General features: G+C 35.2%; 2 protein-coding genes across 18 annotated transcripts in view; one reads left to right on the top strand and one right to left on the bottom strand.

Annotated features, from left to right (window-relative positions):
- Positions 1–1,165: 1,165 nt before the first annotated feature.
- On the bottom strand, positions 1,166–25,638 carry LOC139148368 (uncharacterized). Its single transcript, XM_070719792.1, has 4 exons — positions 25,480–25,638; positions 15,332–15,374; positions 3,148–3,271; positions 1,166–1,530 (listed from the first exon to the last, which is right to left on the bottom strand). Exons 1-4 carry the CDS (start codon positions 25,496–25,498, stop codon positions 1,294–1,296), a joined length of 423 nt encoding a protein of 140 aa, XP_070575893.1. The 5' UTR covers positions 25,499–25,638; the 3' UTR covers positions 1,166–1,293.
- LOC139148365 (piezo-type mechanosensitive ion channel component 2-like) overlaps positions 2,781–25,808 on the top strand; it is a 103,345-nt gene continuing 80,317 nt past the window's right edge. For 9 of the 17 annotated variants that reach the window (XM_070719772.1, XM_070719774.1, XM_070719784.1 and 6 more), the window contains exons 1-2: positions 2,857–3,190; positions 13,807–13,897. In XM_070719772.1, the coding sequence (XP_070575873.1) occupies positions 2,969–3,190; positions 13,807–13,897 (313 nt within the window). In that variant the 5' untranslated portion in view covers positions 2,857–2,968. Of the gene's footprint in view, positions 3,191–13,474; positions 13,898–25,808 lie in introns of those variants that run through there. The other 8 variants (XM_070719789.1, XM_070719785.1, XM_070719787.1 and 5 more) reach the window with 3 other exon arrangements.

Below are 25,808 nucleotides of genomic sequence, written 5' to 3'. Positions count from 1 at the left end.
AATGATCGAGTGTCGTCATTTATTCCCTTAATTTTACATCGATTCATACATAACTTCTGCACAGTTTATTGACCTTTTGCAAGCTTACAAATACATAGTACGTGCATCCGATGCTGAGGCGGAAACTACATACATATGATTACATCAGCTATTTCCGTTATTAGTAATTGTATGTTCAAATTAAGAAACTACTTGAGCACTGTCCTGATCGAATCTCTGAATAATGTTCGAATTTGACAGACAGAAAGTTTGGATTCATCACTCAGGAAGATTCACGGGATAGTATAGTGACTCTCGGACTGAACGCGTGGTATTCTCTTTGATACCCGGATGTAAAACATCAACCAAGAAATAAGCCGAGGTATCAAAGATGCATTCTTAGGAGACACTGTTCATTAATATCATAAAGTAATGAAAAGATACTTCATAAATTCCCAATGGCGTAAAGACGCTTGTTATTCCCTTAAACAGTAATCAGTTCAGAGTGGGCATACTGACAGGAATTAATTACATACAGATGACTGTTATCCCTAGGGCAATAAAATATTGGCTAGGAATAGACCTTTGACCGAATCATTGAGTAATTGTCCGATTGTGGTTTAAACTTTGGGTGAATTTACAAGGAAAGTAGATATATAGCTAAACACCCACTTTTCCCAATGTTTTTATCCCATTAATAAATACAGCATCTTGTTGTATTTCGAAAAATAGAGAATATTTTTTCTGCAGCTTGTCTATACACCCTGTATGTATGTAACGCCCGGGTGCTATGGTTAATAACAGAATTTCAGTACGGACTATAATTCATAAAATTTATAACATTGTATATTTGTACAAAATTAGTTGTGTTTGTAAGGACATTGCGTAACTTTTTAATTGCAAGTGTTACGGAGATTACTCACGCCTCCAGATTTTTCGTCACTGTGCCAGTTACAAAGGTATGTATATTTCATTTAAGCAGTCTGTACATGTTACGTAAGCCGACTTTATGAATTCGGACTGTTATAAGCTTACGTTAATTGGAAACAGTGACAAACATCTCATATATTAATAATGTAAACTGTTGCCCGCTAAATGTCTGAGATATGTAAATTATTGCCCGCATATTATTTTTAGAGTTGGTTGTATGGTTTAAGTTTCATCTTGAGTTATTATAATGGGTAAAATCGAAAATGCAATTGTCGTTAAGTGAAGTTACGTAGTATTTTCGGTATAGCAGCCTTTTATCATCATCTGGCTCTTCTGTAACCATTTTGTTGATATGTAACTTCTACGTGTAAAAATAAAACAGTGTTAACTTTGAAGACAGAGAGTCTCCACTCTGTCCGTGTATCCCGACGACCTCTCGTATGGCAATTCCCGACGACCTCTCGTATGGCAATTCGCGACGACCTCTCGCATGGCAATTCCCGACGACCTCTCGCTTGGCAATTCCCGACGACCTCTCGTATGGCAATTCCCGACGACCTCTCGTATGGCAATTCCCGACGACCTCTCGTATGGCGATTCCCCGATGGCAGACAAAGGTAACTGTAATACAAGTATATATATATATATATATATAATATACAGTGGTGAATGAAAAGTGACCCATTTATGTATATATATATATATATATATATATATATATATATATATATATATATATATATATATATATATATATATATATATATATATATATCGACATTGACTGGAAATGTTTCTTTTCAGGCTACCTCTTTGCTTTTCAAAAATATGTTTGTACAATTTTTAATTCACAATATGAAACTTATGCAGTACAAATTTTGTCCTCGCGGTGTACCGATCGGCCCTTGTCTTGCTTAATTCTTTTTAAGGCGGAGAAAAAATTGTAGGGGCATGGTGTTGATAGGTGTAATAATACCAACACCCTTTGGGAATCTAAATACTGATGGAAATTTAATAGGTATTTATTACTCTGTGATGTCACGAACTTTCTTAAACCACGTAATGCCTATAAATTGGATATTTGCTTCGATGCGACCAGCTAAAGAGGATTAGCTACTGCCTTCGATATTTTATTTAGGTAAGATTATTATATATTTGTAGTTGAATTACCTTGAAGTTTCTGACAGTACGCCTTGCAGAAATTAATGCAACGTGTTTACTTACATATTACATGTAAGGCGCTTTGGAAAGGGTCGGTGAGGGATAATTAAGCAAAGTTATAAGAGTAGGTGGAATAGATATTGAGGCGGTAAATCATTTACTCCTGATCCGTTCAAATACGTAGGCTGTTTAAGTATGAACATCGAACTGGTCAATGAAATTAGGATCCATTGTCAGAACTATTTCCTGACAAAATATTTACACTCATATCAGTTCATACGACATTTTATACCGCAAACAAACCAGCCGCTCCTATTATTATGCATATGAAAAGACAGAATCTCATCAGCAAAACAGTACTCCAAAGGTGATGCAGTTTTGTGAAATCCAATGAGATAGCAGAAGTTTATTTTTCTCTGCACTGTGCAAAGAGAGCAAAGCGCACGTAAATGCCAACAATACCTGGCGTAATTGGCTAACACGTTTTCAACAATCGTTAATCATAGTAGCCTTTTTTTCATTAATGATATGTCCATAAATTCACTGCAGCTGAATTTACTCTGCAATTGTTAATGATTGCTGTCATCAGTCTACGGCCCGGTGAGTCTCATGTACATCAAAGTACAGATGTTATGACTTTCATTTGACCGGAATGATGCGCTGTTAATTGGACTTCACATGTGATGTCTCGTCATAATTTATGTCTCTTCACTTCGAAAAATCCTACGCGTTTTGTGAATTATGCATCTTGCTCTCACCATTTGACTTCAGCTCAGTGACGAGACATGTAACGTTGTTTGAGAAGCGGGCGGCAATCCAACAAGTTCATAGAGCTGCAGTCCGTATAACACTCAACAGTTTGTTGAGCTCAGGTCTGAACACGGGTTTATGATACAGGATGGCAGAAAGCACGGTCCAAGAGCTGAAACGGCAAGAGAGTGGGATTGACGACGATGCCGAGATGGATGAACCCAGAACTAGCAAACCAAATGGCGGGAAAACGCATGTAACTTTCAAGGGCATGCCAAGGTGTGGAGATAATCCAAAACAACGATGGAAAAGAGCGAAAGTACTTACCTTGAGAGTAATACTAAAGAGGAGATTACAACGGGCGAAAAAGGTACGTGATTGTTGTCCTGGATGTGCTCGCAGTGCCACAGATGTTTTCATCACCATGTTAATGTTGGTTACAAATCTGCACCTGCAAAAAAAATAAAGTCATCGCCGGGCACGGATTAATATGTCCGATAAAAAATTCAACACATGTTCTTCATGATTATTATGGATGACCAACACATTAAAAGTTCGATTACTTTGATTTCAGAGCCGATTTTACACAGAGCGAAAACGGTGCACATTTTCCTTTCTAATTACACGACGTACAATTCATGTTAAAATACAATGACTTATGAAATACAAAACAAAGAACACAGTCACAGAATATGAAATGTGCAACGTTAACACACTCCGACAAATATTATCTCATCGTAACAGTCATGTTCATCATCATCATCATCATCATCATCATCATATTATCGTCGTCATCACCGTCGGCAATATCATCGTTGCGGTTGCAGCCGTCGTCATTTATTGTTGTTGTACATCACATCTCTTTGTGTTTGTGGGATTGTATTACATTATGGCTTTGCATTCTTTATTAGCATCTGAATGGTAGTGACACTATGAACAACTTATTAGTTTGTAAAATTTATGGTGTTTTGCATGTTTTCAGGACGTGACTAGCTTTCAAATTGGACTGTACCAACGTGTTTGGTCCGCGTTCAATTTTGTTATGGTGGAAATTGACAAAGCTATGACATCACTTACGTCAGTCGTTTATTTCATTTAAGCTTTTAGGGACTGGTCAATTTCTTCGACCTGGGGGCCAGTGGATTCATGGGGAGTCACCCTGTTTTTGACTTAGGTGATGGGGAGGGGGTCACCATGTTTTTGAAATGCTCAATAGGGGGGTCAGTGTGTTTTTGAATTTCGACACGGGGTCATACTTGCCTAAAATGCATTATGCCAGCCACGAATTTCATCATTTATTTGCGTTTTTCGGCGCGCCCTTCGGGCGCGTAACTTTAATAATAATCAGACACATTTTCAGCGCGCGCTTCGGGCGCTTGAATTTAACATTTGAGACACACACACACACACAGACACACACACACACAGACACACATACATATATATCAGTTTAATTTTTACGGCGCGCCCTTCAGGTGTGGTTCTTTAATATATCAGAGATATATGTCAGAGATATCTTGATGTTTGCAATTGAAAGTCTGTTTTGCAAAGTGTACTAATCATTATGAAATCTGCAGTTCATATGAAAAGTCTCATGACGAATTCCTTATCCTTTTCTGTTTACTCTATGAGAATTCAGTATATGAAAGCAACATACACTTATATTTCACAATATATTTGATACGTGACATACTTTAGAAAGAGAAAAATAACAAGATACTTTTCATTCTCATTTATGCAACTATTTTCCTTTGTGTCACGCAGGTTCACTGTAAAAATGTGTTTTTTCTCGACTAAAATAATAGTTAACTAAAGGCAGTTTTTGTAATTATTACCTTTTCTTTCATGGTTTAAATGTTAAAAGAAAGTGTCCTCTCAGACACTGCGCATATCAATTTTGAGAACAACTTATAAAAAAAGCTCTCTATGGCTTCTCTTGGATGGCTGGTAAGTCTAAAACACCTATCAAAGTTTTTGATTCACTGCTTTTCTCTCTTTGATATTAATGATTGACATCCATTTATATGTACAATATTTCTGGACATCTGGTTATGCATAGAAAGTGTGGAATACATTCACAGCTCATTCAAAATATTGACACTTTGAAATTCCTATCTTACAAATGACATCAATTTCATGAAAACACAGAATGACTGAATGTTTAAAATATACCCCCAAAATAATCCCTCACCCGCACCCCCCTCCAGGCCGAAGAAACTGACCAGTCCCTTTTGGCTGCGTTCAGTTTCATTTCATTAATTGTTCGCTTTACGATATGATGTCTCATACAGATTTATTTTTGGCACTGATAACTGGCTTCCAGATTCTGGAAAACAACAGGGGTTTGGTGTGTCACGTCACCATCATTCCCGCCAAATCCTTCAAGTCTTCATGATCAGCTCAGCGGACTTCTGTCTGTAAAAGTTTGCGCTGAGGACATTTCGTTTACAAGCGAAATACATTGCTACTAAACCTAAGCTTATAGTAAGCCTTCATAGATCCGAACTTAGCTGCGTACCTTAGCTGAACGCGCTTGAAAAGCATTTACGTGACTTTGTAATGGGCAGGAACCTCGAAGCAATCTCAGATATCTTTGACAATATCGAAGCTGTATTTTTGAAGCACCTGGATGAGCTTAATTGCTTCAGCAACACAGATAACGTGAGGTGCTTTAGAGACGCGGGCTGTTAATTTGATAATTAAATTTTCACAAGGAAGGTGTAATTTCATTTTCTTTTATCACCGCGTTCCCTGCGACAGGACCCAAGGGTGCGGAAGAGCTTTAGTGTTTACGTAATGTTTCTATTGAAATTTTTAATATTAAAACTTGAAGCAAACGATCTGACATACTAATTAAAGACTTACCTATATGGGGATGGGGCTTTGACATTTTCATGGAATCGTTCTGTGGCGCGAAAATGAATTTATAAATTATTATCTTCATATGTCCCTTGCAGTAAATATCAGGCCCCCTGAACATCGAATGAATAGGAGAATATCTATATGTCGTTTATCATTCTGATGGCAAAGATGTATGTGGGCGAAGATCAAATGGAGACTCTCTATTTTCTGTTGTTTAATACGCAGTAATACAATTACAAGTAATTTCATATCAATGGAAAACCTTCAGAGAAAACTCTTAGTACGAGTTCAAGGCGATCACATTAGACAGAAAAGTGTTTTCAGAATGCGATTGAACCTACAGTTATTATAAGAAGACGATCACGAATGTTCACATCCATGTTTACTTGAAATGACTTTCAAAAGACCTTTGCCCGGTTATCCTGCAATCGCAATTCAGCTAAATTTGAAATGAATGTACCGGTGGAGACTGTTTCCAAAACTGGCCAAGTGAAGAAAAGTAATAATACTCATAATTCGCATTTATTTTTTTGTTATAAGTATCGTCATAGGTTAATCTGTATCCTTCAAAATCAAATTCAAAATCACCCTCAATAGTTTCTTTGAATCAACAGTTTCCTCTGAGTTTTCTGTCGAGACATTGCAATAGCTCAGTTCTGGACCCTCGTATTTCACATAGGCCACTTTGCCACACAGCCAGGAAGTGAGCAAATGTATCACTGCTCACTAATGACGTCGCATCTTGAATCTGTCACATGAGTTGTTCGGTCAATTGCTGCAATTCTTATTCAATTTTATATTTTCTCTTATAGTTATTTATTTATTTATTTATTTGTTTATGTTATTGTTTCAGTTCATTATTTGATTGTTTGTTTGTTTGTTTGTTTGTTTGTTCAGTGAGAAGTGATACTGACGTCGCATCACGATTATGTCGTAATTGTAGTCCAGGGTAGTATAAGTTACTGTCTCTGGCGCGAAAAGTATGATTGAACTGCAATAGGAAGGCATTACATCATGATTGCCAAGCTGTTCTCCACACGCAATGATCAAAATATGGCCAGAGGGTGACGGACGCACTTGTTTTCCTCCAAATCAACATTCGCGATTCAGCTAAATTTAAAGTGCATGTACCGATGGTGACCGTTTCCAAAACTGGCCAAGTAAGGAAAAGTAATCATACTCATAATTCGCATTATGACTATCGTCATAGGTTAATCTGTATCCTTCAAAATCAAATTCAAAATCACCCTCAAGAGTTTCTTTGAATTAACAGTTTCCTCTAACTTTTCTGTCGCGTCATTGCAATTGCTCAGATATGGACCCTCGTATTTCACATGGGCCACTTTGCCACTGAACAAGGAAGTGAGCACATATGGCATCATTTACGTTCCTATCAACATGAGTGTTTGTAAAAGATTACAAAATAATAATCCGTTGCAATGTTTTGTAGATGTGTTATGAAATACGTCCTGAGTATGTAATGAGTTTAACCAATTAGAAGGCATGCCGATCAGCTAATTCCTACCAAGCTTCTTGCGTGTATAAATTTACTCTGGCTAATTATTGAAAGTTTGTTTAATTTGGAAAAGATCAATAGATATATAGCTAACTACCATGACATATTGGCTCAACACTAGAGTCAATATTAACTTTCATTTTCGAAACCACCCGGTTGGCCATTTCCACAACAAAAGTCTGAAAAGTCAAAAGTATTGGGACTGGGAGTTGTGTCGATGGGTGTCGCCTTTCTGAAATAGATTGCGATAAAGGGCCTATAAGACCCCTCAGCTCATCATGACAAACACTATGCAATCACACGCACGTGATATAGGAACTGTTTTCGGTCCAAACTCCATGTCATTACTCAAATAAACTACTTTATCAGGCCTCTAGCTGTCAATATGTAAATAATGATGGGATGTAGAAGCACAGGGAAGCCAGGATAAACAAGCAAACAAAACAAACAAAAAATAATGACCATCAACCCACAAATAGGTAAATAAATAAATAAATAAATAAATAAATAAATAAATAAATAAACAAATGCATGAGAAAACATAAAATTGAATAAGAATTGGTATAGTTTACTGAACGAAACATGACGCCGCATCTTGAAATATATCACGTGTTGTTCGGTCAATTACTTCAACTCTTATTCAATTTCATGTTTTCATTTAAATTTATTTATTTATTTATTTGTTTGTTTAGTTTTGTTTGTTTTAATGTATTTGTTTGTTTTGTTCATTTGTTTGTTTGTTTGTTTCTTTAGTAAGAAGTGATCCTTACGTCGCATCTTGAATATGTCGTATGTGTTGTTCAGTCAATTATTTGAATTATTTAATTTGTTTTCTTGTATTTTTTATTTAATTATTTACTTCTATTTGTTTGATTTAGTTTATTTGTTTGTTTATTTGTTTTTCACGGCTTCCCTGTAGTAGAAGCAATGAGTGGTCCCTAAGTAGGTCTAAATTACGAGAATTAGCTGGATTTACAGTGCACTGCAAGAGGACCTGTCTCACGTTTGAACGTGAGCTTCCGCAGTTCGACATTTCCAAAATTATTGCACAATTAATATTTAGGCTGTCGTTTGGTCATTTTAGCTAATATAGAGGGTTTTCAATATTGTGAGAAGTATTTTGATCACCTCCTTAGGGACTGTTCATAATTGACTTCCAGTGGAGGCCTGATGATTTTCCATTATCCTGATGATTTTTTCCCATGGTCCCCCTAGTAAATTATGGAGAAAAACTATGGTCCCCTCATATTTCCTGGTTTTTCCATGCCCCCCTAATATATACTTGCATGTTTACACATGTGACACATACAATCTGGCAAGTTTATCACACTTTGCAGGAACAATACAGTGGTCATTTAATCAATGATATAACAAAACATTTCAAAAGTGGCCAAAAAAAGCATGTTTTGCAGGGACTGCAAGTGGCACACCTTTTGGAAGGCCAGTAATGAACAAATCAGGTTGTAAATTAGTTAATTATAAAACATGAGTCCACTATAAATGATCCATTTTATAGCCCTTTTCTTGATTATTTTGACGATTACTTTGTCCCAGATGTTGTTATATCAGTGGTCTATCTCAAACTCTTTGGTTGTAAATGTTGCCAGATTGTTTTTAACATTACATACTAGTGGTAAGTACTCAGAGGAAGAAATAACAAGTCATCGTTGATGACACAGTCCCCACTTGTTAATGGGTACTTTGATTACAAGTCCTCAGAGAGGATAGAGTCCTCTTCATTTATTAGGTCTGTGATAAAAATACTTTGATACAGATGGCGCTCAATGGCCAGGAATGAGTTCCATGGTGGTGAAAACATATAACCAATGTAGGCCACCATCCTAAAGGTCATTATATGAGTCAACTAGGAATTAATCCACAAGATGTTGCAAAACATTTTTGCATACTATCCTAACACTAACAGATTATCATCGGTACCAAATTTCATAAAGTTTGATGCAGTATTTACAACACTATGAGATCAACATCTGTATCAAGTTTCATTAAATTTGACGTTGTATTTGTGGATATATCACTCTAATTAGGAAAGTTCATTACATATGCAATTACAAATTAATTAAGATGACACTAATTAATGTCTTTTTCAATGTTAAAGCAATGTGAGCTTAACATCTGTACAAAGTTTCATGAAATTTGATGCAGTATTTCTTGACATATCAGCCTAATTACGAACTTCAATAATTGACATGATACTGCTACATGACGTGAAACAAATTGACGAGCATATGAATGAAATATGTCAATGTCCTTGTACTAACTTTGAATGATACTGGTGGAAATGTGTCCGATTTATGGCTCTGTACATGAGATAATCGTAACGAAATTGCCGCCACGCAGCGATATTTGATCTTCCTGTTTAAAAAATCAACACGTACATATATGACATAAATCAATGTCCATGTACCAACTTTGAATAAAATCAGTCGAGACTTGCCAGAGTAATGGCTCTCGACATGAAAACCAGATATGAACTGTGAATGCTCACGTGTTTCATTATATATTGCAGTTATGTGTAAATTTGAACCTTCGCCACATGTTTGCACTTCATTGAAAGTGTTATGATCAACACAATGAATAATATTCACCACAGATTGATTCTTAAGCCAAGTATATATCCCCAATCAGGAAAGTTCAATAAAATATGCAAATTAGGAATTGACTGAAATTTTCTCATTAAATGCAAATTAGGAATTGGCAGAAGTAAAAATTTTAAATGACTCTCAATAATCTCGTATCATAATATCTTTGATGTAAAAAGCAATACGTCAACTTTGGTCTAGTCAAGACACATAAATACCCTTAATTAGGAAAGTTCATTAAATTTGCAAATAAAGAATTGGCTAAAGTAAAATTTTTAATGACTTTAAATGTTGTATCATACTATCTGTAATGTACATAGCAAGTTTCGTCGAATTTGGTCCAGTCAATACAGATAAAAATCCCTAATTAGGGAAGTTCATTAAATATGGAAATTAGAAATTGGCTGAAGAAAAAAGTTTAATGACTTTCAATAATGTTGTTTTATAGTATCTTCAATATATGAAGCAAGATTCATCAACCTCAGTAGAGTCAATTCAGATATATATCCCTAATTAGTGAAGTTCATTAAATATGTAAATAGGGAATTGGCTGAAGTAAAACTGCTTAATGATTTTCAATGATGTTATAACATAGTACCTTCTATGTACATAGCAAAGTTTCATTAACTTCGGTCAAGTCAATTCAGATATATATATCTAATTAGGAAAATTTATTAAATATGCAAATAAGTATTTGGCTGAAGTAAAAATGCTTAATGACTTTCAAAAATATTAGATCATAGTATCCTAATGTACATAGCAAGTTTCATCAATTTTGGTCAAGTCAATTCAAATAAATATCCCTAATTTCAAAAGTTCATTAAATATGCAAATTAAGAGTTTGATGAAGTAAAAATGCTTAATGACTTTCAATAATGTAAAATCATAGTATCTTCAATATACATACCAAATTTTGTCAATTTTGATCAAGTCAAATCAGATATATATCCCTAATGAGGAAAGTTCATTAAATATGCAAACTATCCATTATCTTTTATGTCACCCCTTCATACCTTTCACAGCTGATATATCTTGATGTGATCAATATTCATAGCGAATCTCATCAAATTGTGTGCAGTTGTTGTCAATATATATCCGTTTTTTCTAAAATCATTGATTATGCAAATGAGCAAAAAGTAAGCAAGCCACACACACCAAAAACTGATCAGTTCTTGCCATTTGCTAACTGAATCTATGTACAAGATTTGATTGTGATCTGATGAGTCGTTTTTGAGATATTGAGTACACACACCGACAGACAGACAGACAGACAGACAGACAGACAGACAGACAGACATCGCTGAAACATATGCTCACGTGTGTCAACACGTGAGCAAAAAACCATAACAAAATTGCCACCATGTGGCCATATTGGACCATATCGTGAAACAAATCGACGTACATATGTATAACATAAGTCAAGGTCCTTGTACCAACTTTGAATAAATTCGCTTGATACATGTCTGAGTTATGGTTCCGGACATGAAAAAAAACGTAACAAAATGGCCACACGGTGACCATATTGGATCGTATCACAAAACAAATTGATATGCATATCTATGACATTGGTCAATGTTCTTGTACCAACGTTGAATACAATTTGTTGAAACATGTCTGAGTTATGGCTCTGTACATGAAAAAATCGTAATAAAATGGGCGCTTGGCGGCCATATTGGATTGTATCACAAAACAAATCGATGTGCATCTGTATGACATTGGTCAATGTCTTTGTACCAACTTTGAATAAAATCGGTTGAAATATGCCTGAGTTATGGCTCTGTATATGAAAAAATGGGAACAAAATGGCCGCATGGCAGCCGTATTGGATCGTATCACAAAAACAAATTGGCATGCATATCTATGACATTGGTCAATGTCCTTGTACCAACTTTGAATAAAATCGGTTGAAAAATGTCTGAGTTATGGATCTGTACATGAAAAAATCGTAATAAAATGGCTGCCTGGTGGCCATATTGGATCGTATCACGAAACAAATCAACGTGCATTTGTATGACATGGGTTAATGTCCTTGTACCAACTTTGAATAAAATCGGTTGAGATATGCCTGAGTTATGGCTCTGTACATGAAAAAAATCATAACAAAATGGCCGCATGGCAGCCATATTGGATCGTATCACAAGAAAAATTGATGTGCATATCTATGACATTGGTCAATGTCCTTGTACCAACTTTGAATAAAATCGGTTGAAAAATGTCTGAGTTATGGATCTGTACATGAAAAAATCGTAATAAAATGGCCGCCTGGCAGCCATATTGGATCGTATCACAAAACAAATCGACGTGCATATGTATGACATATGACGTAATCCTTGTACCAAGTTTGAATGAAATCGCTCCAGGTATCTCTGAGATATCTGCGTGAACGGACGCACGCACGCACGCACGCGCACACACGCGCACGCACGCACGCACGCACGCACACACGGACGCACGCACGCACGGACATGACCAAACTTATAAGTCCCCCCGGACCGTGTCCGTGGGGACTAATAAACTGATTACCTACATAGCAGGACGTCTTCACTGCCTAGACAAGTCGTCCCACTTTCTTCAGAACCATTTTCCCATAAGGGGAAATGAATTGAAAAAGTTGGCAAACGTTTGACAGTGTGGCAGTAGACTTTTAAGGTGGGAGACAACCCAATACCAAGAATATTGTCATTTTCTAGAAATTCCATATATTGTAGCCTGTAAAATGGATGTTCCCAATCTACTTTTCAGATGATTTACATTCAATCATCCATTAGACTACCCCATGATTTTGAGCTCAACATGACTTTATTGCAAATTTGACCTCTTCAAAAAAACAATAGCCATGGTGGATAAAAATATTGTTATTTCGTTAAACTCATGATTCTCTGTTGTCCTCTACATGTAGTATTTCTGATAAGCTTATAAAAACCACAGTGAATGTTACTGAATTTCGTAGCTAGGCCCTAAAGGAGTTTATCTGTACACTTGTGGAGTTTATCTGTCACCCAGGTAGCTACTATGGTTCTCTTTTTTATAGATCAGGACTTCTTGGCAAATATTAAACTGATGAGGGGTTTTTCCTTGGTCCCCCTAAAAGATTGTGGTATTTTGTCTAGTCCCCTCTAATTTTTCTTGGGCGCCTTTTCTCTTAGCGCCCACTCCCCCGAACCCCCTCTCCCGCAAAGGATGAGTTATCGGTAAACCTGGGCGCGGACTTCGTTCGTCACAAATCTTTCCGGAGCTATTTTCTCACTTAGGGACTGTGTTTGAAGTTTTTGCCCTTTCCTCTGTCTCGCTCCGCCGATAATTCTGTTGACACATTTACAACGACAGAGAACAGAAGTTAAATATAAAGTGTCAAAGAAGTTTGTATAGGTTACCGAATTTACTTTGCAGAATGTTGAAAATAGGAGAGAGCGCGCGACTGTGCTGATGGTGAGTCAACAGGTGTCCGCGGCCGTTCGAGGCCCGGGTTCAAGGCGCTCGGGTAATATTTTGAAATGCCGGAAATCGATATCTTAGTCTAGGTGAAAGTTAGAATCTATGAGACATTTACGTCTAAATTTTTGCCCCTCAAGCCTCAAACAATAGTTCTCCCTGATATGTCAGCAGGGCGATTGGTATCGAAAACGTCGATTTTGATTTATTGCTAGCCTAGGGAGTCGTAAGTTAACTTTGACCCAAGCTGATGTTTTCAAAATGGCGATCGCGGGTAGACGAACAAACTTCTCAGTCCAGAGCAACGTTGGCGAAGACACTACAAGTGCAAAACTTTGAATGATCTGCTTCTTTGATTTTATCGCTAAACAAGCATTAACAATTCCGTGATAACTCACAATATTATGGACTCAAACTTTGCGATTTTTTTCGCAAAAGAAACTGAAGTGTTGCGCGGCGATCGAGCGCGAGTAACCGTGCATTGCAGTGGTCTTGGTGGAATATCAGTCGTACAGTACTACGTGTAGGTGTGTCAACAAGAGTGGTCCTACCAGGCAGTTTATTATTTCCCAACAGGCACTCCGAAGTCGGAATACGAAGAGAATGGCGACCAGTGTAGCGTGCAAGATTCTGTATAACCTTCTACTGCCTCTGTCACTTCTTGCAGGTAACTTTCTTTCTATTTCAATTCAATTTTTTTTTATTCTGTTATACCGTATATACGTCTCGCATGGTACTGAAGCGCAGGAAATGACATTCAATTATAATTCATTCATTTCATCACAAGTAGAGTGCATTTGTATATAATAATAATAATAATAGTAATAATAATAACAATAATAATAAATTTTGTGTTTATTTATGTATATTGATCAATTGTTACATCGGACTGAAATACCGTCACATCATATAACACGGTATGTTGGGTGTAGGCAATATCCTGAACAAGTAGTACCGGTAGTAACAAAGTAAGTTTGCTCAGGTTACTAACGAAATGCTGGTAAAATTTAGTTTTCTTTATACACATTTCAAGTATTCAGTACCAATTAATGCTCTCAAGCCAAAGAAATCAGTAATAGGTTTTATGTGTACATGTTTTGTAGACGTTAAATTTACATATTTAATAAAAAATTTAAGAGGGCGTTTTTGAAAGTAACACCTTGAAAATGAAATGGGCATTGAGTAAATGAGAATATCTCTTCAATATGAGCATAGAAGTCATTCTAGCTAATCAAAATTAACAAACTATGTCAAATTATAAAACTTTCTAGAATTTCTTTTGATTTTATATATATTATATTTTATATACAAGATATGTCAGAATGGCAGCTTGCAAATTGTTTTAGTAGCATTGTTGTAAATTTACCAATCAGGTCAAATAGGACACATTCTCTACCGTTTTGATGGTGCTTTTTTTATTTGAGCAGTAATGAAGCATCCATGTATTTCTGAACAGTAGTTTCTTATTGCATTCATTTTACTGGATCGTATCAAAACATTTTGGAGTCGATTGAACTAATCTAACAAGACAACATCTTCAGAGATGAGCGTATTGATGTTTATAAAAATTCAATAAAATGGTCTTGTATCCTTGTATACCAGTCATGCAAATTATATTCAATCATCATATTGAAGAACATTTTCATAATGTTTCCACATGAGATTGCAGAGTAGAGAAAACCCAAAGAATAAGAGTGGGGTTAACCCATTTGGGCTCCTTGCAATAGACTCTGATAATGGTAGTTGATGCTGGTTCTGCTATGGTAATACAACTTTAACTCAGATACGTCTATAACTAAAACAGTTAATGGTAAACTATGTGAAACTGAAGTTTGAATGGCATTGTTGTCAGTTAATGGTAAACTATGTGAAACTAAATTTGAATAACATTGTTGTCAGTTAATGGTAAACTATGTGAAACTAAGTTTGAATGGCATTGTTTTCAGTTTGCAAATCAGCCAGAAAAGTGATTTAATGTGTTTTTATAGTTTTGAATGTTTCAGTTACCATACAGACAAAACGCAAACATTATATGTCTGTAAGTTGTTTGTTCATTTAAACCTTACAACAGTAGTCTTGGCAAGATAATTATCATACTTACCACAGATCACCATGCCTGTAGCATTGAGAACTTTGGTTTTGATCTGAAACAAAAAGCCAAAAAACAAAATAGTCAGCTAAAATTAAAATGAATAATGGGACTAATTCACTGATCCATTTTACAACACCCACGTAATCTGTCCATAAATACCTTTGCAACTCGTAAAAGTTCAGCCGTGCATGGCATAGCAGACTTGGTATCTCTATTTAAACATGTTTATCTGCAAAATGTTACATTTATTTGCAGGTCATGCACAACACAACTGTGTAAATTCTAAATACTTAGTTGGATAGCAGAATAACAACATGTGAAAGATACAAAACTTTACAGATATAATAATCTTTATCTTGCAAATATTGTTGCAAAATGATTTCACAGTTTTGATGTTGGTTTCACTGAAATGTACATGTTCTGTTGTGTGATTTGTTACGAGTGTGAGTAAATTGTATGTAGAATTCATACCATCATGAAACATGGCATCTCACCATGTGAAATGTATTCACTAATTTTTACATTGTTCGTTATGCAATATTAAAGTAAAGGCTCTGTCAATCGCAATCCAGAAGCATTCAGCAAAAAATAATAACCAAAGTAAGAGTTTGATAAGTTAATCTAACTTTTGTAATTTTAATGAGTTTTACAAATTTATTTCTTCTTATTCTCACAATTATTAGATCTATGAATTTCAAATGTGCAAGATGGAAATATAAACATTTTTATTTTGAGAACATCTCTATACCAATTCTCTGCATTGTTAAATCAATGCCTCTATGATTGCAAATGATTGCCTTTATTTCAGCAAAGACAATAATGCATTCGTTAGCAACTATGTATGTATGATTAACTGGCTTACGCTTGCTGTAGTAGCTACTACTAGAGCAATGTCATATGATCACTCGTCATGTTTTAAATAGGACAAATTCCAGGTCAATGATATTTTAGTTCAATGAGGGTGTGTATAGCAATGTAACAATAGACTTGCTATGTCATGAAAATTGTCATGTCCTTTCTATGCAGTGACTCAAGTGATGTGTAAAATGTACATGTAGCTACGGTATGTATGCCAGGTGTTCTCTACACAAGTACATTACCTTCAGAAATCAGCTTTTGAACATGATATTGTAATTTAGACATCAAAATGTTCAAGGTTGTTATGTATAATTATGAACTGGACTGTAATCTTGAATGTTTGAATTTCCAAATATAATCGCATTGAAATCAGCAAGACAGCATGAAGAGCTAATGAACTGAAACATTTGTGAACCGATCAAAATAAAATAAAATAGAATCAAAATAATGTAGAAATATAGACAAGTAGAGAAATTGTATAAATGACCTTTGACCTGAACCTAGCACAAGGTCATTTATTAGCTCATTGTAAGGTCATGTAAAATTTTAATCGGTTTTCACTCTGAAGACAGTTAATTTATAGTTTAAGTGTTTTGTCTGTGTTATAAAGCAATAGTGACATTAATATTTTAATGCCATTCTGTAGCTTTAAAGTTTGAAAATTTTGATGGACAACCAGCAAGTTTTCTATGGCTTTATTTTCTCTGTGTCTATTTTTTGAATTTGCCAATATGTAGATCTCATAATTGCTGTGCATGTATTTATGTCACAATGGATCTGTTAGGACCTGCCTTGAAAAAACTGCACTCCTTATCTTACTGTATGATATCAAGCAAATATCCTGCTTTATATGTTCCTTTTTTAAAATTAGTGGTAAATAATGCAAATGCTAAACACTAGCCTAAATTTTATCAAGTCAGAATGTGTTAAATTTAGCCCACACTACATGTATTTTGAATCATTTCAGAGTAAATTCTCAAAGTAGGCTAATGAATGAAAGTACTTTATGTACGCATATGCCATGTTATTGAAATGAGCTATAGGAAGTGCCTTGATCCATTTTACCCTCTATTCTAAGGGCTCTGATCCCCTGTATATTAAGGGTTCTGATACCAGACATATATCATTCTAGGTACAAAGCAATCAAATCAAAAGATAAATAATTCCAGAATCTGGTTTTAATCAATTTATTTGTGTAATCTGCAAGTTGTGATGAAAATCTGCCATCCTGACACAAAGTGTTAACAACCTCTAAATGATAAATATGGTTCAGATACTCAACACGTCCAGCTGCTGCAGTCATAAAATGATTTGCTCTCAAATGATTCCAAAAGTGTGGGCTAAATTTAACATATTCTATTATTGATAAAATTTAGGCTAGCGTTTAGCATTTGAATTATTTACCACGTGGTTGAATATTCACTGTACCTGTACTTTTCATTTGGAATAATTTTATTTGATACCATTTTTACTTGGATTATTAAAGAGCACTTTCAGACAATGATATTAACAAATATGGGAAAATATCATTGTCAGCAACAATATTGTAACTAATAATTAAATTACAGTGATATCAAGTGAATATCTAGTCAATATCAAATTGCATATTGAATATTAAAGAAATGTTATGGAGTCAAACTCCTATGAGAAATCCTACGAGAAGTTCACTATGATCTTTCATCACAATACAATGTTTCAGTAAACTGCTAAAATATCCATGGACTTTAAACTATTAGTGATTCATAACATACAGCACCTATCACACAACCATCTTGGGATAATCTGCCTCAAAGTTTACTCAAAAATGTTGAAAGAATACCTGGCAATAAGGAATTTTTAGTATTCACTCATTTTCGTTCCATTGATGATCTTGATAAAACACATTTCTACAATGTATAAATTGCATCCAGAAATGCAATCACAAAGTCGTGGTTTTACAATGAATTCAATTTAAATCATACAACTTATGATTTTCAAGTGCTGCAAAATGAGTAATTTCTGCTTGGAGGTTCTGCTTTTCATACTTTTAAACTGTTTCCCACCATTGGAAATGAATTGCATTGCCATTGTGTAAATATGTATAAATATTTTCTTTAGAGTCCCAGGAAGTTAACTGAGCTAACACTGGAGAGGATAGATTATAGTATGGTAACTGCAATGGAATATTTGTGGATGTTTTCTGTCATTGGCCTGTGTCTAACCTCGTTGTAACCTCGTTGCAGCTATTTCTTCAACTCCCAGAATGATAGCAATGCAGAGAGATATGAAACGTCACAGATAACTAATCAGTGATCTGTACTGAAGCTGAATTTAGAAGAAGTAACTGATGTGGCAAAAATTAATTGTCTGTATGTAAGCTTGGAACATTCATATCTATGTATTTTATTGTAAACATATTCAAACTCAAAATGGCCTTACTGAAAATGTGAGAGATCTATGTAAACTTGTACGTAAAAGTAGATGAATAACAATTGTATTCAGTGAATTTAGAATTAACTGGTTGGTTTTGTTCTGTTTACACACAAAAATGTTATCAATAACTCTGTTTAGATTGCATTTCAGTGTCAATTCTACTGGTACATGTTGAGTTGCAGATTTCTAGAACAATACTGCATTTTGTTGAAATAATTATTGCCATTGTATTTCAAGACAACAGAGTTCTCACAGTGTTTTTGTTAAGGGCAGTACCCTGGTTAACTGATCAGGATTTCTCATAGTACATAATGCCATCCTGTTAGGGCAAAACAGAAATGGTACTGCGGTTACTGTTTACTCAAACCTTAGCAAAACACTGTCTTGAGGTGTTCTAACCACCACTAGTCATTTCTATATGTAGCTAAGGGACTGGTCTAGTATCCAGCTGATTAATTTTAGGCTGTGCAAACTCCAGAACCCCAGACTTACCAGCTATTATTACTAGACTAGTTACTAAAGGACTTGGTTGTCTGTATGAAAAGAACCTTTGAAGAACCTCTGTACTGTCATTCGTGCAGAGATTTAGTGATGATAGTCTAGGATCTGTCTGGTGTTTTGGTTCTCAGGATAGTTTTAGAGTACTGAAATGTGTGCGAGATACCGTATTAGACAACACTAGTGATTTGGTAGAGATACAGTGGTTTCATTGCCAGTACTAATATGAAATGCAATAGATAATTTATCCTTGTTGATAAATTCATGACAATATCTTGTGACAGATGGCTTGAGGCCATGTAACACATGGTAACTGTATTTAAATAATAGCATAAAAAGATGATAAAATACACAAAATATCTGTATGTCAACTGAGTAAACATTTGTCTTGTCCTTTTCACTATAGCAACGTTATAGGTTTTGGTTTTTATCCCATTCTCTTGATCAGCTTAAAAAAATGGATGGGCTGAGCTGACATGCAGCACTTTTATTAATATGAGGCGGAAAAAAAGATCATTTCTGGTCACCGCGCGCATCATTTCAGAACATGTGCGTCATGTCTCTTTTGGGGGCTTACATACAAATCAGTACAGCTATCCTTGATATCCCTGTTTGCATGTCCAAAGAAAATGGAAGTATTATGCAGCCAGTGATAAAAGACAATAACTGTTGCATCCATAGTGCCAAACCAGCATTGTTAGGAATTAAAAAAAGAAAGGAAAAAGAAAAGAAAAAGAAAACCACATCGCTGCATCACTTTTGCTTAATGTCAAGGACCAGAAAGATTTTTGTTTTGGCCTTATGTGAAATAAATAAATTGGTTGCTGGAAACTAAAGTATCGTGTGAAGTTATGGTACAGTCCCCTACGATGAGCAAGATCAAAGTAAATTTTTAAAATGTAAATTTTAAAAACATGGGTACCAAGATAGGATATACTAATGTATTATCTTTGCTGGCTGTGATCCCCTGGGTCTAATGTGAAACAAAAAGTTCAGGATATTTTATATAAGTATAAAAAATAGGGATTGGCTTGTTAGAAATGTATTTTTCTGCCCTAAATAGTCAGCCAAAGTTATCCATGTCCTTTTAAAGCAGTAGCTGTGATCTCATTACATTTTTATCTCATGTCAACCAGTCAACCATGATGTCACCAGCTTTGCTTTTTAAGTCATGCCTCTCACAGTATCAATAGATTCCTTTATAGGTTTTCTGACTGTTTGTTCACACGCATCACATGTTTGCTGTCTAGATTGAAAATTTGCTGAGATATGCAATCATTCATGAATATTTCAGTATTTGACGTGGCAAAGTACATACAATAACCTTTCCAATTTGACAGTATTTAAGGAAAGATGTATGAATTCATACTCCCATAAAATTTGTAATATTTACTATGCAAACAACTTACCAGCCACAATTCCTAATACTGTATGTTACCTGTTGTATAAAATTGAGGTTTTAAAAGTTTAGAACTCTCAAACAACAGTTCTTCTAGACTATGTGTTTCACTTGCTCTGTTATAAAACCAGCAAGACAATTTTGAATTTCACAGAATGCCCCAAAATTTCCCAGCATACCAGTATGGACATGGCTTCTCATTGGTACCTTACTGTTTATTATTTCCTACTAAAATTATGGTCAAAGATGAGGTTTCTTCCATCCCTCAATACAAAGAATGGTTGTAAAATGACTTTTCATGTATATACCGGTATATATGTAGACCATATACATTTCAGTAATATTTTAATAGTTTAGACTCTAGAGGTCATAAGGTGAAAAGGTCAACTGGAAATAGCAACACAAGGTCGTTACAGAAGATGATAAGGTTGCAACTTTTGAAAAAACAATGTGTATTGCTGAAATCTTGTTCAACATGAAGCAGTCATCAAGCTATAAGCAACCCAAACATATACTCATCTTTTCCTTTATGACCTCTAATTTTATGTAGCAACAGAAAATGTTCAAAACTTGCATTTATGATAGGAGGTAACTTAATGTTGTATCTGAGAAGGGAATATCTGATATTTTATTTGTTTACCTGTACAGTGTACTTGCTAACTTGTACATATTTGTCAGTCATTCAGTCAATCAATCCGTAGATAAGTCAGTTTACTATCTTATTGGTATTACATATCATGAAAGCAGGTGTATGCGTATACTGAGATGAAGGGTAGTGGGAAATGGAAAATACAAGTAGTAGATGCTAGTCTCTTCCATTCCAATATATATATATATATATATATATATATATATATATATATATATATATATATATATATATATATATATATATATATATATATATATATATATATAGACACACACACACACACACATGCTAATTCCATGTTAGCTTAAAGTTTAAATTTCTAGTAGTTAGTCTTTTAGCAAATGTGAAAATGATCTCCTGGTAGGTTTAGATGATGGACTCCTAGTCATCTTGGAATTATCATTGTCACTGACTCTATTCACCATTGTCATTATCAGTGAAATTAAAATAGCTGCAATAGATTTTATCATTGTAGGTAGGAAGGTTTTAGAAAATTTTCTCTCTGGTTGAATGCACAAGATAATCTATTCTAAACAGGATTTATTGATCATTTTCCAGAGAACAGCTTCTTCCTGTACATTTCACATCCTACATAAAATCAACCCACCTCTAACCTTTATAAATAATTGTCGGGAATTTCTCTGAAGATTTGTTAAATGCTAATTTATAGTCCACTTTACAACACTGTAAGTACATGATTAGATATTGAATTTTGATCACTGGTATGGCAGTACATGTACATGTTTCTTCATTTACCCATAGAGGGCAGTGTTCACATTTCATTCTTCCACTTGGCTAATTTGGTACAAACTAATGTTTACTGATGATATGTGCCAACCACTGTACATGCATTCTCTAATCCAAGGTAGCATGTCTAGCAAGAATGGTGGTGGGCACTTTTCAAATTCCCAGATAAATGTAATGAATTAAAGTCATAGAATAAAATTTTCACCATACACATACATGTATTTGATGCCTTATCTAAGCAACCATTCAAAAAGTCTGAAAGTTTCTTGAACTTTAAGTATTAACTGCTGGACTTAGTACCCACGTTGTACCTTTTAGCCATGCAGGGATTCAAACAATTTTTTTGCTGTATGTAATGAACAGGTTCATGAACAGGTTAACTAGATCTTAACTTGCAGGTGGTAATTACATTTGTGTGTTATTTCTGATGAGAAAACTTGTTTGTCTAAATAACTGTGGGAGTGTCAGAGCATTGATGCAATTTTATTGTATATATGCACTGTCAGGCTGTTTGTGAATGGGTTCAGATGATTCTTTCCCACTGCTTTTCCAACATTACGGGGAGACAAAGAGACAAAGTTTTCAGCAATGAGTTAAAACCCTGAATTTAAATTGACCATATTATGAACAAAACCATGTGCACAAGCATGTATAGAAATACATGTATTTCTTTGCATGTTTGCACACTGTGGGTTTGGTTGTATCGCTGTCACACAATCTTTTGGGGGTAATGAGTCTCCGGACGTCCTCACTATGCTGCATGGCTAATACTAGACAGCAATTTGAATCTGTGAATCAATTTCCCAGTGACTCCTACCCTTATGGAGAGTATTTCCACTTAAAGCCTACTGAAGTTAAAACAAACTAATGTCAGTGTTAAAAGGGATTGAACAAGATCAAGTTGATCTGTTCATTACAATATGCACTGAAAACAGACACGATGCCCAATGATATGGTGTTTTAGAGGGAATTGCTGTACTGTCTTGTTCCCCGGCTATACGTTGATACAGTCTCAATAGTTTAGCTGATTGAGACAGTGTGAGTCAGGTCTAACCTTTCATTGCTACTCTAGGTTCCTGATACATTCTGTATTAAACTCAGTTGTTTAGGAAGTATGTCTTGTCAGAATGACAGTGGTATTGCCAAAGAATTTGTTTGTTAGATAGGCTATGCAGCAAAAACATTTTATTGATCTATCATCAGTCAAGTGATCAAGTATCTTGCTAAGTGTAGGCTGTATGGGCCAATGTCATCACAACCTTGACTGGAAAACGTACTTTTGAAATGAGCATTGATTCAAACCAGCCCTCTTCAAACTGAACAGTGCAATGACATATCATATGATCATAGATGTCTTGGATTTAAATAAAACTTTATTGTTGAACTCTTGTGAGTGCATTGTCATTTGGATTGCTATGCCAATAGTTTTAATATACCAACAGGCTGGTTTTCATAGTTACTACATGTTGTATTCAAATAACTGATTAAATGCAACTTAACACCAGCTGTTTCATTCATGAAATACAATTTTTCGGTAAAAAGATACGAAACTATTCTTCGCTCAATGAACTTTCCATCATGCAAAAAGCTACACATATGCCAGTGATTTAAAGTTCATTGTATCTTAAAAAGTTCTGCAGTATTATACAGGAAGTCCTAAAAACTGACATTCTATAATGTCTAAAACGTGCAGAGCACTCCTCAAAATGGGCAGAGTTTTGAGAGTTGTTAGTAAACCTGACTATCCAAGGTCAAAGGTCAATATGCAACTCTCATTGCTTGCGTAGACTGGTCAAAACACATGCAATTGTAAGTTTTGTGAGGGGTCAAACTTTTGTAGGACAGTTCATGTTTGTAGCTATGATGACTGTTTGTGACGATACGTGCCATTTATCTTCAGATGAAATGTGTAACTCATGTCAAAGTATTATATGACATGACAGAAACAGTAGTCACAAAGCATCAACAATCCTGTAATATTTTAAATGGGTCTACGTTCTAGTTTTCATGGTTTTGTGTGTGCTAGAGCATATGCCATTTGATCTGTTAATGTAGAAATAAGCGCATCAAACCAAAACAATGTTGAAATTGATGAAATATTGGAAAAATACCCAACCTTGAAAACAATGGTAATTAAGCTGGACATGGAGATATCCTGATATGATGTGATCTCTGCACTTTCACAAACTGCATGCGGCTTTGAAACTTCAAAGCATAACTTGTTCAGTACATTATAAGACATGCTGGCATTAGTCCCTGGGGAATGCTGTGTCCCATAGACTTTGCATGATATCACTTGCATGCTTTAGAAACTTTGAAAAATAAGAAAACCTGACATGCTTTCGTTTTTAAACCTCTTGAAAAATAATGTTGTCTTGTGCTATGGTTTATTTGAAATTGAAGAGACAATGCAACTTTTGATAATATTTTTGTCATCTTTCTTGTAGAAAAAAAAATTTCCTCTCGTTCCCTATAAATGATGTGAAGTAACGGTAAAGTATGACTACATCCAAAGTGCGTTCAGTATTCTTTTACAGTTTCAGTGTCAAATGTTCTCCATACTGTTAACAACGTCTGTCATGGTACAGTCCATGTTTTGAAGTGTAGTTTCAATGTGACATGTATGAACGATGCAAGGTAGTTAGATTGTAGACTAATTTCCTCTTTACAAAAGATATTCACATAATATGTACATATAATTAACGCAAAGGATATATAAGTAAGCTCCACCACATCCATCAACACCAGCCATCAGTGTATAGTTTTTGTGTCTATAGTGATGTCTGGCTAGCATGGTATGTAATTGCACATATAAAGCATTGTGGTTGACAAAATATTTAGCCTCACAGCCGACATTAAATACTCAATTTGTAAGATGCTGAAAAGGTAAAGTGTTGAGAATTCCTTGTGGATTTAAAGAAATTAGTGGTTAGTGATAGCCCCTGGAGTACCCTTACATATATCGGCAACATTTTTGTGTGACCTTAGATCTGGATGAATGAGTTTGGTATGTAAAGTCATACATTAGATTTATGGTCGACAGATGCAGGATTGCTGCAGTCTGCACACGCAGTGAGTTAAACTGATGTCTTTGAAATGCACCATTAAGAAATAAACTAGATAAGGAAAACAGTTCTGTGACATGTCCCCATTTTCTCAAAGTAGCAAACTTAATGCACTTCTTTGTCAGAGGTTCACTTAAAGAGTAATATTTTATCTCCAACTTATATGATTGAAAAAAGTTGTTGATGGTAATAGAGCAAAAGATGACGGTATTTTTAGAAGAGACAGTGGTTCTACAGTGCATGCTGACAATGAAGCAACGTTGATGCTACTGTACTTACTGTGATGGAAGTTTTAAGTTGTTCATTCATAGAAAATTGATCATAAACAGTGACTACATAGATAATAATTGCTACTTTTCTTGGAAGTTATATGAGAATGTCTTTTCAACTGTTTATGCCATGATGACCTGATTCTTGACAAAACTTCAAGTTTGAACCATGCCTGAGGAATAAAAAGTACAGTTTAACTTGCAGTACATCAACAGAAACACCTTTCACCAGCAAGTTTTTGACTTTCCTAACTTACCCTTTACACCGGCTTCCATGCATCCTTGACGCACTTGAAGAAATGTACTGAAAAGAGACTAAAGTCTTGGTAAAAGTATAGACAACTTGGTTCCGTTCATCCAAAGGATGGATCATAGTAGTAGATGGGGAGTTAAGTGTTCTGGCCTCTCACAGTGGTTTGGTAGTCAACCCAATACCTGATTTATGTGTATCATGTACACATTCTGCCTTGACACTTTACATTGGTTCAAATGTTTACATCTTAGGTCGGATGGTGTTTTGGTTTCCTGCCCCTGTGTGGGCAGACTCCGGTCATGACTCCTCCCATTTCTGTCTGAGCGGTGGAGG

The sequence above is a fragment of the Ptychodera flava genome, chromosome 13 (assembly GCF_041260155.1).
Source record: "Ptychodera flava strain L36383 chromosome 13, AS_Pfla_20210202, whole genome shotgun sequence".
NCBI lineage: Eukaryota > Metazoa > Hemichordata > Enteropneusta > Ptychoderidae > Ptychodera > Ptychodera flava.
This window is presented reverse-complemented; position numbering and strand designations above follow the sequence as displayed.

Bases quoted from the DNA above. Each gene is read 5' to 3' on its own strand.
- LOC139148368 (XM_070719792.1), bottom strand. The intron at 3,272-15,331 runs GTAAGTATGATA...TTTTTTTTGCAG, and splicing joins TACAGGCATGGTGATCTGTG to GTGCAGATTTGTAACCAACA. The intron at 1,531-3,147 runs GTAAGTACTTTC...CTTGTATTACAG, and splicing joins TCTTTAGTATTACTCTCAAG to TTACCTTTGTCTGCCATCGG.